At 36.7% G+C, this 14,403-nt stretch overlaps 1 protein-coding gene across 1 annotated transcript in view; it reads right to left on the bottom strand.

Annotated features, from left to right (window-relative positions):
• The window catches only part of NUP133 (nucleoporin 133), a 62,082-nt gene that overhangs the window by 39,922 nt on the left and 7,757 nt on the right, over positions 1 to 14,403 (bottom strand). Inside the window, exons 5-11 of the mRNA XM_081824241.1 lie at positions 13,015 to 13,149; positions 12,215 to 12,385; positions 10,208 to 10,363; positions 9,830 to 9,900; positions 5,045 to 5,192; positions 3,905 to 4,052; positions 2,807 to 2,964 (exon numbers count right to left, since the gene is read on the bottom strand). Of these exons, the coding sequence (XP_081680367.1) occupies positions 2,807 to 2,964; positions 3,905 to 4,052; positions 5,045 to 5,192; positions 9,830 to 9,900; positions 10,208 to 10,363; positions 12,215 to 12,385; positions 13,015 to 13,149 (987 nt within the window). The remainder of the gene's footprint in view (positions 1 to 2,806; positions 2,965 to 3,904; positions 4,053 to 5,044; positions 5,193 to 9,829; positions 9,901 to 10,207; positions 10,364 to 12,214; positions 12,386 to 13,014; positions 13,150 to 14,403) is intronic.

Raw genomic sequence — 14,403 nt, forward strand, 5'->3', positions numbered from 1 at the left:
GGTTAGCCTGGTGATGGATATTAAAGAGGGCAGGTTCTGCATGGAGCACTGGATGTTATGCACAAACGATGAATCATGGAACACTACATCAAAAACTAATGATGTAATGTATGGTGATTAACATAACAATTAAAAACAAAGCTAAAAAAAAAAGGTATATATAACCACAGGAATCCTGAAAAATAAAAAACTGGAGGAGGTATCACAATCCCAGATACCAAGTTATACTACAAAGTATGCTTGTGTTCCTGCTCTCGCTGTCTCTCTCTCTCTGTCAAATAAATAAATAAAATCTTTAAAACAAAACAAAACAAAAACCTAAATGTGAGAACTGAAACCATAATAATCCTAGAAGAGAGCAAAGGCAATAATTTCTCTGACACTGGCTGCAGCAACACTTTTCTAGATATAATAAATGCAAATCAAAACCACAACGAGATATTACCTCACACCTGTCAGAAAGGCTAAAGTCAAAAACAGAAGAAACAGTAAGTGTTGGCGAGGATATGGATGAAAAAGGAACCACTGTACACTTTTGGTGACAAGGTAAGCTGGTGCAGGCACTGTGGAAAACAGTATGGAGATTGCTCAAAAAATTAAAAACAGAATTATCATATGATCTAGTAATTCCACTACTGGGTATTTACCCAAAGAATACAAAAACACTAATTCAAAAATATATTATGAATTCCTATGGTTATTGCAGCACTATTTACAATAGCTAGATTATGGAAGCAGCCTAAGTGTCCATCAATAGATGAATGGATAAAGAAGATGTGATATATACATACAATGCAATATTACTCAGCCATAAAAATGAATGAAAGTTTGCCATTTGCAACAACATGGAAGGATCTAGAGAGTAAAGGCTAAGTGAAATAAGTCAGTCAGAGAAAGACAAATACCATATGATTTCACTCATAGGTGGAATTTATTTTTTTTTAAAGATTTTTATTTATTTATTTGATAGAGACACAGCAAGAGAGGGAACACAAGCAGGGGCCGTGGGAGAGGGAGAAGCAGGCTTCCCGAGGAGCAGGGAGCCCGATGCGGGGCTTGATCCCAGGACCCTGGGACCATGACCTTAGCCAAAGAGAGACACTTAACAACTGAGCCACCCAGGCGCCCCTCATATGTAGAATTTAGGAAACAAAGTAAACAAAGAAAAAAAAAGAGACAAAGTAAAAAATAGACTCTTAACTATAGAGAAAAAACTGGTGGTCACCAGAGGGGGGAGGTGAGTGGGGGATGGGTGAAATAGGTGAAGGGGATTAAGAGTGCATTTATCATAATGAGCACTAAGTAATTTATACAATTATTGAATCACTACATTATATACCCGAAACGAGTATAACAATGTATGTTAACTACACTGGAATAAAAATAAAAATAAAAATAAATAATATGGATTGACAGGGATTATATTTTGCGTAAAATTATCTGGGGGTTTCATCATAACCCGCACAACCTTTTATAGGTTTGCTCTTACACAATTCATTTCATTGTGTATTACTAAGAATAATGGTTGATTTCAAACTCAAACAAGGATTTAGAAAAAATTTTAAAGAAGAATAACATAGCTTCAGAATATAAGGCAATATTATAAAAATCACATGACTACAAAGGAATAAAAGTAAAAAAAACTGTTACTTTCTGTTGAAACTATCATTTTAATTTTGAATTATAGAAATAGTATATAGGGCGCCTGGGTGGCTCAGTTGTTAAGCGTCTGCCTTCAGCTCAGGTCATGATCCCAGGGCCCTGGGATCGAGCCCCGCATCGGGCTCCCTGCTCCGCGGGAAGCCTGCTTCTCCCTCCCCCACTCCCTTTGCTTGTGTTCCCTCTCTCGCTGTGTCTCTCTCTGTCAAATAAATAAAATCTTAAAAAAAAAAAAAGAAATAGTCTATATAGTTCACATTCTATTCAAGTGTAAATTACCCCAAATGATATTATTTTTAGTCTCCTATAAGAGAATGATACAAATCTCCAGATCAGGGTACTTCATTTTCAACATGAGAGAAAAAAAAAGTTTTTTTTTCCCACTCTCCCTGTCAAAATCATCCCACAATAGCAAGAAGTGCAACCACCTGAACACCTGTGATTCCAACTACAACACATGAAGATGGAAACCAGAAGGAATGGCAATGACAGAGCAGAGAGGAGACAAGCAAACTGGTGTGTGTGGTGCAGGGACAGGTCCTGGTGGGGATTTGTGGACTATGAAAAGGAAAGTTCCAAGATGACAGTAGATGCAGAGTTTCTAGAGATTTGACTATGGGGAAAACCATACTGACAGGCATTTAAAGAGCTCCTGGAGGCTGTGAGAAGTTGGGCCAGATATTAAAGAAGAGTGAAAGCAAATATAAAATTAGTCCATTAAACACTCCAAGAGTCACATAAAGCTGAGTAATGAAGGAAATGTAATCAGCATATTACTTGACTCAGTGAACCATAAGTAACATTCACACTGTCATTAAAGGAAAAAAATTTATAGGGGGATGATAAAGGCAGAGGGAGGACTATAAGTTACCCTAAATCCTTATCTTCTGTAATAGGAAATCAACAGATGTCTAATATTGGTGAATTAAGAGATGGCAACACATGATATTACTTAGAAATATGGAGAAAAATACCAGCAGAAACAGCTACAAGACTTAAAAGGAGCTACTTCTGGAAAGGAGGACAAAGGAGATGAGGGAGGTAAAAGAATTATGTTTTCATCACAACTCTTTTAAAACTGTTAAACTAAAACATTTGTGGGAAATAACCCTGATAAAAATCTTAAAATCTTATGGAACCACATTACCTCATTGCTGGGTCCAGCAACTGAAGATGCTAGGGAATCTTCAAGATCTTCTGCTAATATGGACACACCTTCCCTTGAAGTAATAGACACCAACCCACTGTTTCTAGAAAAAAGGATAGGAAAACCACCGCAGGAACCAGCTCCTAAAATACTGTCTCCTAAAAGAAAGAAAAATACAGACATACATAACAAAAAAATGCTTTCTAAAATCTACCCCCTAAGCAGAGAATCATCTTGATACACTAAGAACTTTTTTTTCCCTTTACAATATTCCTCCTACTTTGAACTCAGCTTTTTAATTCCAAATCAAATGTCAGGAACCTGTTGCTATTTGAAATAGCAGGCTCTGTGTCCTTCAGTTTGGGAAATAAAAACTAGCCTTCCAAATAGCAGTGAGTATAATAAACCAAAAAGAAAATTATTCATTCTGCAAAACTCAGAATGACAGCTTTTTCAATCCAATGGAGTCCTCTTGCCCTCTTTCTATCTTTATGTATTAAGTAGGTCAATGGAGAAGGGAAGAAAAGTCTCAGCTTGCTCAATTCCTTATTAACATTCTCCCTACCAAAAGTCAAGGCTCTTGCGTTGAAACTAGAAAATCTAGGTTCCATCCTGTTGCCTCACTTGGATTTTGCCCTCTGTCCGATCTCTTTAGATAAAAATCCTGATTAAACTGCCTGCTTGGCTTTTTTTTCACTCCTGGCTGACTCCCCCAACCCTCTGCCGTCATTCCAGCCCCCTTGCATGAGTCCAGCACCTGGGATTCTTCTTAGCTAGGGGTCTGGACAAACTTACTTAAAGAACATCATCTCAGAATAAATTAGCCTAACCAGGAATAAACAATTACTTTTCTTAGTGTCAGAGTTTTGCTTCCTGGCCTCTTATGGGGGAAAACATTACTATTTTTTTGACCATAAATATAACAGTTTGGGAATTGGTATTTCAGTAGGGTTGTGACTTCAGCTACTACTGCTCTGGTACTGACTGTCTCAATAACACCTGGAGGCATGTTTAAAACAACACTTACAGAAAGAGAATAAAAACTGCTAAGAATGACTAACGAGTCATTAATCATCCTTTCTGAAACTGATACTGTACCTTGTGTATTAAAGACAATTTTCTCCCGAGGGAGAGAAAACTTCCCAGTTCCTGTGGCACACACATAGACAGCACTTTCAGTATACAGATAGGCAGTCTGATTTGAAAAGTTTGGGACCATCAACCGACACATGATCAAGTCTTCAGACTGAAAAACGTCAGATTACACATAATGGTAATTAAAACAAAAATACTTGTTTGTGTAATTTTGTAATTTATATTTTTATACACTATCTCATAAAAGTGATAAAATAATTCAGACTGTCCTTGTCAAAACCTAAACACTAGATGATTTACAAAATATGACAGGGTAAGTTTATAAACATCAATTAAGAGAAATCATTTGTCGAGTTGTAAATAATCAGCAAATTTTGAAAATCCCATGGTGGTTAAGATTTTAACTAAAAGCCTATAAAAAATGTCAGAAAAAAAGATTAATTTATTATTGATTTAAAATTGGCAAATACTTTATAAGTGACCCCTGGTGAACATTTTGGTTCTTACTTCACTGTGAAGATACCAAGCACAAGAAAATTGAGTTAATTTGTTTATAGATAAAATCAGAAGCAGAAATAGAAATATGACCTAATTAAATGAAATCAGCAAATGTTAAAAATATATACTGTTTGTTATTAAAGAAGTAATTTTATTTCTTTACACCTCTTTTGCATTGCCTGACAAATCTTAACACTGAGCATGTTTTTCTTGCATAATCAGAACTATAAGGTTTCTTTGAAACAAAAGGACAAATTAAACGATTTCCTTACAGTATTTAGTTACAGTCATATTAAGAATAAAGACTTAACAAAATTACATACTATACTATATAAGGCTAAATGAAATGAATTTACAGTTAAGCTTTTTTTCCTTATGAACATCATCATTATTCAACAATATTTACAATATTAAACAACTGCTTGCTATCAGCTGCTTCCACTCTCATCTCTCTTTAGCTAAGGCTGTGCAAAGGAATGAGCCTCAGATGGCAAACAAAATGCAATGCCTAAAAACCAGCTATTTAAAAATATTTCCAAGCCCTACAGGTGAATCTCTCAAAAGAACCTGACCCTACAACGGTTAGGACAAACAATTCAGTACGTTATTGTCATTTGTAATTTAATTTACAGATAGAAATCTTACCTGAAAAGGTGGATTATACTGAGTGACTTCTACAGTTACCGCATCAGACATTTGGTGGCCATTATCTTCTACTGTTATCAGAGAGTAATAAATGAGACATGGATTGTCTGCTGGGTGCCATGCGGCTGCCAAAATCAGGAGCCCATCACTAATCAATGAAAAAGAAAGATCTGCAGCCTCTTGGAAGTCAGTTTGTCAGTTTCTTATAAACAGATACTAACCATATGACCTAGCAATCCCACTCCTAGATATTTAAAAATAAAAACTTACGTTCACACAAAAACCTGTGTGCAAATAGCTAAAGTGGCTTTATTCATAATTACCTAAAACTGGAAGCCCAATATCCTTCAACTGCTTAATAGATAAATCCTGGTAATTTTTTTTTAAAGATTTTACTTATTTGAGAGAAGAGAGTACAAGTGGGGAGAGGGGCAGAAGGAGAGAGAGAATCCCAAGCAGACTCTGAGCTGAGCACGAGCCCAATGCAGGGCTCAATCCCATGACCCTGAGATCATGACCTGAGCTGAAATCAAGAGTCGGGACATTTAACTGACTCAGCCATCCAGGCGCCCCAAGCTCTGGTAATTCTACAGAGTGTGCCACTACTCAGCAGTAAAAAGGAAGAAACTATTGAAGGCACATCAAATGCATTATGCTAAGTGAAAGAAGCCAGTCTCGAAAGACTTTATACTGTATGATCCCATTTATAGGGCATTCAGAAGAACGCAATGTAGTTTAACTACAGGGACTGAAAACACATCAATAGTTGCCAGGGGTTGAAAGTGAAGGAGGGTTTGATTACAATGGGACATGAGGAAATTTTGGGGGTGATGGAACTATTCCATATCGTGATTGTGTCTTACAGTCCAATGAGTCTGCATTTGTCAATTCATTAAATTATACACTAAAACAGGTGAATTTTACTGTATATAAAATACAGCTCAATAAATCTGACTTTAAACAAAGATCAACAAATCATCAAATGCAGGACCGGCAAAGCATAGCCCTCAGGCCAAACTGTGCCCAAGTGAGTTTTTATAAATGAAGCTTTACTGGAATACAGCCATGCCCACTCATTTCTGTATTGTCCATGGATGCTTTCATGCTATTATTGATAAGAGTAGAATAGCTGCAGTGAAGACCACATGCCCTCAAAGCCTAAAATAGTTTGGGGCCCTTCAAAGAAAGGCTGCCAAACCCTGGCCTAATCTGTTCTTTAAAGCTTACTTTGGTCCAGAGGAACATTTTGTTTCTACTTTTAACAATCAGTTATAGAAACTTCAATGTGAAAACAAACATTTTTCTATCTTAAAGCTTATATGTTTCTCTTAAGTCTATCAAAATTGTTGCCCTCGGGGCGCCTGGGTGGCTCAGTCGTTAAGCATCTGCCTTCGGCTCAGGTCATGGTCCCAGGGTCCTGGAATCGAGCCCCACACCAGGCTCCCTGCTCCGCGGGAAGCCTGCTTCTCCCTCTCCCACTCCCCCGCTTGTGTTCCCTCTCTCACTGTGTCTCTGTCAAATAAATAAAATCTTTAAAAAAAAAACAAACCTGTTGCCCTCAACAAAGAATTAAATGGTCTCTAATCTCAACCCCTCCAAAACATTCAGTAGTATTTATTATCAGTAACTTTCATTCAAGTCTCAGAAATATTAATGGGGGGCAAGCGCCCTCTACTGACAACTAAAAACAAGAAACAGAAAAAAAAAAAAAAAATGAAACCCAGCTAGTGACTAAATGACATCACTCCAAATCAAGCAATCCTAACATGGCTCTCATTTCTTTTTCCACTGTGATCTTCACCCAGCTCCTGGACTCTTATCATTTCTACTTGGACTCTTGAAAGGAATCCAAAAATACTGGCCCAAACTTGTAACATACTGGCAGTGACCTAAAGAGCTAATACAGGATATAGAAGAATGTTTTGCATAAAAAGGAACTAATAGATTAAAGACCTAAATGTGAGATCTGAAACCATAAAACTCCTAAAAGCAAACACAGGCAGTAATCTCTTGGACATCAGCCTTAACAACATTATTTATGGATATGTCTCCTCAGGCAAGCAAAACAAAAGCAAAAGCAAACTCTTGTGGCTACACCAAAATAAAAAGCTTTTGCACAGTAAAGGAAACTATCAACAAAACAAAAAGGAAACCTACTGAATGGAATTTCAAAAGTGATATATCTGATAAGTGGTTAATATCTAAAATACGTAAAGAAGTTACACAACAACACCAAAAAAACCCCAAACAACCTGATTTAAAAATAGGCAGAGGCCATGAATAGATGTTTTTCTAAAGAAGACATACAGATGGCTAACAGACATGTGAAAAGATGCTCAACATCAGTATTCATCAGGGAAATGCAAATCAAAACCACAATGAGATATCACCTCACACCTATCAGAATGGCTAAAATAAAAAGGACAAGAATTAACAAGTGCTGGTGAGGATGTGGAGAAAAAAGGAGCCCTCACATTCTGTTGGTGGGAATGCAAACTGGTGAAGTCACTGTGGAAAACAGTATGGAGGTTTCTCAAAAAATTAAAAATTGAAATACCATACAATCCAGTAATTCCATTACTGGGTATTTATCCAAAGAAAACAAAAACACTAATTTGAAAATATATATGCACCCCTATGTTTATTGCAGCATTATCTATAACAGCTGAGACATGGAAACAACCCCAGTGCTCATCAACGAAATGAATGGATAAAGATATAGTGTACACACACACACACACACACACACACACTCACAATGGAATACTACTCAGCCATAAAAAAGACATTTTTACCATTTGTCACAAAATGGATGGAACTAGAGGGTATTATGCTAAGTGAAATAAATCAGACACAGAAAGAAAAATACCATATGACCTCCCTTATATGTGGAATCTTAAAAACAAAACAAATGAACAAACAGAAAAACAAAAGACTCTTAGTTGCCAGATGGGAGATGGCTGAGGGGATAGGCAAAATAGATAAAGGGGATTAACAGGTACAAATTTCCAGTTACAAAATAAACAGGTCAGAGATGAAAAGTACAGCCAAAAAGACAAAGACAAACAAAAAAAGAAACCAAGTGAGGTCCCAGAGAATGTGGTCTTGAATGTACCAAGGAGAGAGGCAGAGTTGATTATACCTAGGATAAGGCTCTGTATTGAGGTTACTCTAAAGACTATCATGGGGGTGCCACTGAGTCATGGAGACATGTCTAACAAATAGAATTCCTTAGAGAGTGGTGCTAGACCAGTTTTATTTGACATCTTTATAAAAACATCTTCACACTTAAAAAAAAAACATGAAGCAATTTTAGGTAGCAGAGATGACAGGTAGATAATCTAAATTTTGCAAACTAGTAAAAATTTAACAATAAATTTTTACATGACTATATACAAGATAATATACTTAAGACGTAAAAAATCCAATTTCACATCTAAAACGAGGCTATCTGAGCTCAGTAATAATCTAGTAAAAGAATTTATAAGCCTGTTCCCTGAAAATATATGCCTAGGTTGCAAACCCGGCCAAAACGAGCAAAAGATCAAGGAGCATCAGTGAGCATCAGGAAGACAAACCCTATTCTTAAATAGAAGAAAGGTGCAGATATGGACACTCTGTATGGATCACTAGGAGAACAAAAGCTGTGTCTCATAAGCCCCACAAGCATCTTGTTAGCATGACAACAATGAGGGAGAGGAGCCTGGTCTCTGACCCAGTCCAGCAATTCTTAAGCACGCTTCTCTTCTCTTTTCAGTCCACATCTCCATTCTGAAAACTATGTGAAAATGTCTGCATCATATGCCCACGTGGGCTGTGTCCTAGCAGCAGTTCTAAATTTCTGAAAGTCTGGTAAAGATACATGAAAACACATAAACTATATTTAATTAAGCCACTTATGGAAATTAAATATATACTATTATTTTTACCTCTTTGATAGTTCCTATAAGGTTTTCAGAAACTATAAAGAAGGATCTTACTGACATTCTCAAGAGCCTAAGAAAAATTATACAGCAGAACTGCAATATCCTTCCAAAAAATAAGTAGAATTTGTTCTACTAAATAAACTAAATTACTCTAAAACACATAAAAATTGCTCTTAACTTCTAGTAAGTTGTGTTTTGAAGAATGACAAGTCATATATTTGTACTCATTATGAACTTTCTCATGGAAGCCATGTTACAAATGGTTTTTAAGTTCCATATGACCTTTGGTATTAAAACTAAATAATAACACAGGATAAATTAACTTTATCAGACTAACCTAGGATCTTAAGCGCCACTTGGAGCATTGTCTCTAAAAGGAAATTCACTGTGAATACAAACCCTAAGTGAGTTCTCACTTGTACTGCCAAGACAAAACCTCACCGTACCTTCCCTTCTTCTGTATCACCACAAACATAGGCTTACTAAAGCAAAAGGGCTGGAGAAGTATGTCTGGTATCTCCACTGAGAAGGGAAGGATGGCAGCATGGAGTACACACAGCAGCAGGGAGGGCATCTCTCAGTGTGAAGAAAGAGAAGCTCCAGCCATAAGAGCAGGAAAGATGAGTCTCGAACTAGGGCAGACAACTAATATAAGAATATGCAGCTGAAAGCTGAGAGCTGCCTATATTTCTCAAATGAACCAGCATCTCTAGAAAAGGACACAAAACCATTTAGTAAGGTATAAAAGTATGATGAGAATAGCATTAGAAGAACGATAGCAAGACTGCTCATCATTCTACAATAAACATTATTTTTCCAAACAACTACCTATATTCTTGATGACAAACTAATTGCTTACCAGTTTTGCTTCAAATCCAAATACCGAATGTTGACCCCTTCTTTAATAGCTTCGTAGTTACTTTCAGATCCCTATATGAAAATATCAATAACATAAGCTCCATGAGCGTAAGGATCATTTCTTTTCACCTTTGTATTCCCAGCACCTACTGAACAGTTCAAATAGTTACTGAATAAATAATACATGCATTTTAAAAACTACTAAGTGAATCAGTGAGCTCCAATATTTCTAGGGGTTGAACGCCCTATTTCTGCTTATCTGATTGCTAAAAGCTACACTGCATTGAAATATGTTCTAATAAATAAAACAATTAAAGAAACGAGCATTCTCATATACTCAAAAGTGTGAATTACAAAGATGAATATTATTTTTCCTTACCCAAATAGCATCAGTAATGTTTTCCTTAAGGGCTCTATTTATATCCCAACTATGTGCTTGTTTTTCTGAAGAATCATCTAATTCCCATTTACTGATGTTTGAACTTGTCAGGCTATAAAAGCTTGCTCTCTCTCTATCCCAAAGGACACTTGAAAGCTGTATGGAGAGGAGAGAAGAAAAAAGTTACATTTATAGATTTTTAAGTTCTAATGTGAATGAACTACTTTTCTGAAACTTAAATTTGATATATTTTATAAGTATTCCATTAGTAATCCTAGCGGAATTCTTTGTTTAGTATTCAAATAAAGGAGTGATCCTAAAATGGACCTTGAAGGCAAGGTAAGATTTCCATAGGCAGAAATACAAAAGCAGACAGCCCACGAAGAGTATAGTTGTGGGAAAGTTATAAGGTCTTTCAGAGAACAACAAGTAGTCCTGTTACATTGGAATGTAGACTATAACTAGAAAAGAAGTAGAAATAATGCTCAAATGAAAAATTAGGGACATGGAGCAAAGTCCTGAATGTGAGTTTGTAAACCCAGTAAACAAGATATTATCAATGGCTTCTGAACTCAAGAGCTGTGTTATAGGAAAACGAAAATGGTAAGTTTGCAGACAGATTATTTCACCTTTTCAAGTATATACTTGGTTATGAAGTACAGTTATGTTTTTAGTTGGGCACCCGACTATTTTGAGTTAAAGCCCTAATCTTCTCCATTTCTCCTGTCACCATGTTTCTGGCCACTAATGGGATAAGGGAGCCAACAGAGAGTAAATTGAACTGGCACCAAGAGCTTAGGGGAAATTTACCAAGAGTGCAGATTAGGGCTTAACAATGGAAGTAAAAGATAGGGATGAAAATGAGACATGACAGAAGTCAAATCTATAGTGCCTGGTAAGTACGGAATTTGCTATAGCTGGGGAGACACACACAAACACATACACAATGAAGAGTTTATACCGGGGTCACTGAAAAAAGTGACAGGTCATGAACAGAAATAAACAGGCCAAAAGAGAAATGAGTTTTATACACACTTTTGGTGTAGAAAATGTGAGAGAAGAGGGAATATGAGCAATTTGTTTTTAGACATGTTAGGCTGTAGGTTCGAAGACCATCAAGAAAGCAGATGATGAGAGCAACCTCAATTAGAAGGAAACAGCACAGGGGCGCCTGCGTGGCTCAGTTGTTTAGCTTCTGCCTTCAGCTCAGGTCATGGTCCCAGGGTCCTGGGATCAAGCCCCGCATCAGGCTCCCTGCTCGGCAGGAAGCCTGCTTCTCCCTCTGCCACTCCCCTTGCTTGTGTTCAGCTCTCTATCTCTCTCTGTCAAATAAATAAATACAATCTTAAAAAAAAAAAAAAAAAAGAAGGAAACAGCACAGTGAGAAGAAAATGTGCTTTCAATCAAAGAAGTTGGGCACGTATCTGCCGTGGAGTAGTTGTGCAACCTCAGGCAGTTTACATAAATGTCACTGAGGTTATTTCCTCATCTGCAAACTGGGGAGAAAGCACTCTACGTTACAGGTCATCATATTACTCGAGATAACAAATATAGAGCCCCTAGCAGAGAGTAGATGCTCCAGGTTCACTCCCATCTGCCTCCCTTCATTATTCCAGAGCCTGAGGCAGAAGCCCAGCTGACAGATCTAGATTTGAGTCATCCACACAAATAGCCAGAGTCATGGGAGTGGAGAACACACTTTTGGTTAAGTCAAAAAGCAAAACTGGTCCTTAAACACATTTGTAATTTTATATAACAGTTTTAATTCAAGGAATGTACATATAAGAGAATCTGTATGATTTAAGATTATTAAAGTTACAGGGTTTGTGAGAGGATTAGTATGAACTCATTTGATCACGATAAAAATGCTTCACTGAAAAGATCTAAAGTTTTACTTCATATACGCTAGTGTTCATACGGAGGCAATACCAACTTCGTAGGAAACTTTCAACTTATTGATTTCATGAACAAACAAGCTTGTAAAACAAAATCATTTTATCAACTTACGATGAGATCACTACTTGGAGATAAAATTCCCAAAAGAGAAGAGACCTTCCGACCAATTCCTGAAAGCATGCCTTGTCCTTGAGGCAGAACGTGTTGATGAATCTTTCCTAAACTATCAGGTATCAGCCGAACCAGCTGGCTTCCCAATGAGGACAAAATAAAACTTCCTCCCTATGAACAAATATTGTAAATAAGTTATGCATCTATAACTAAGATAAAGAACATTAACACAAAATGCTTTGATACAGAAACAAATCATCTATCATCTGTACCTTAAAACAAATCTAAAAGAATAAAAAAAGAGTCATTTTACTAAAATGATTTAATTATGAATACTATTACATGATACTAATACGTGATACTATTAATTCTACATAGAGAAACTTTGGTTGTTTTTTTAATTGAGTGGTGTTTTTTTAATTCTGATTTTTAAACTGCAGGTTCACCACATTGCAGGTTCAACAAATCAAGTATCACATTTTGTTCTTTGGTAAACTTGCGAAGTGTACATTAGCAAGCCATTTTTCATAATGTCTAAGGGTTTCTAAGTCACTGTCAGAAAATGTTTCTGAAAGAAATGAATACCATGGGCTACGACCTAATATTGGTATTTCAGAGTCCTAGAAGGGCTTTCCTTTGTCAAACTGTTCAACTCCTAGACCCTTACATTCTTCTCTTGCCTCTTTTTGATCCCTCTCTGGCCTGTGTGGTCTATCCAAAACAATTTTTAGTCATTCACATATCACTCCCAAGCCAAATCACAGCTTTCCAATAAATATGAAAGAAAACCCATCATATACCTGCACTGCTGTTAGGAAACTGTAAGTCTTATCACCTCCCAAATCTACAAAGGTCTCTGTGTAGATATCTTCACCGGCAAGGCTTGGCCAATAGCGGATGGATCCTTCTCTGGTGGCAACCATGACAGCAACAGCCTTGAAACGAGATCATAACACTCGGCAATCACAGTAAAAAGGACCCTGAAACTGGGAGTCTGGTGACACTGATAAAAAGAAACTAGGGGAATTTACTATTTAACATAAATTAGGGGGGACAAAACCCCTCCTTTTTATATTTTAAAAATTATCAGACTATAAATTGACTTTCTTTTCCTTTTGTTGTGCAGTTCTATTAATTTTAACACTTGTATAGACCCATGTAACTACCACCAATATAGGGACACAGCACAGTCCCGTAAACATCCCAAACTCCCTAGTGCTAACTATCCCTTAATAATCACATCTTTCCCCCATCTTAACCCCGGTAACCAGTTTCCATCATTATAGTTTCGTCTTTCTGAGAATGTCAAGCAAATGAAATCATACAGAATGTAACCTTTAAGCACTGGCTTATCTCACTTCAGCATGTCTTTGAGATGCATCTGGGTTGTTGCTGTATTAAGAGTTCATTCCTTTTTTACTGTTGAGTAGTATTCCATTCTGCGGATGAAACCCGTTTGTTTATTCATTCACTTGTTAAAGGACATTTGGGTTATTTCCACCTTTGGCTATCACAAATAAAGCTGTTATGACATTCATATACTGTTTTTTGTGTAAACTTAAGTTTTAATTTCTATGAGGTAAACAGCCAGGAATGGAATTGTTGGGTCATAATGGCAAGTGTCTTTCAACTTCATTGGAAAGCGAAAATCAAGTAGCTGTACCATTTTGCATTCCCATCAGCAATGTATGAGTTCTAGTTGCTCCACATCCTTGCCAGCACTTGGTGGTGTCAGTATTTTATATTTTAGCCATTGTAATAGGTGTATTGTGATATCTCACTATTGTTTCAATTTGCATTTCCCTAACGGCTAATGATGTGAACATCTCTGTAATACCTTATATCTTCTTTGGTAAAGTATCTGTTCAAGTCCTGTGCCGTTTTTAAATTGGGTTGTTTTCTTATTAAGCTCTGAGAGTTCATTTTACATTCTAGATACAAGTTCTTCGTAGGATATGGCTTATGAATATTCTCTCCCAGTCTGTAGCTTGTCTCTTGTTCTTGTCACTGTCTTTGACACAGCCAAGTTTTTAATTTTGAGGAAGTCCAATTTATCTATTTTTTTCTTTTATGAATCATGCTTTTGGTGATTTCCAAGAACTCTATGTTTAACCCCAGGTCATGATGATTTTCTCCTGTTTTCTTCCAAAAATTTATAGTTTTATGTTTTACATCTAAATCTATGATCC

This window comes from Leptonychotes weddellii, chromosome 6, assembly GCF_054177405.1.
Source record: "Leptonychotes weddellii isolate Sample4059 chromosome 6, ASM5417740v2, whole genome shotgun sequence".
NCBI classification, from domain to species: domain Eukaryota; kingdom Metazoa; phylum Chordata; class Mammalia; order Carnivora; family Phocidae; genus Leptonychotes; species Leptonychotes weddellii.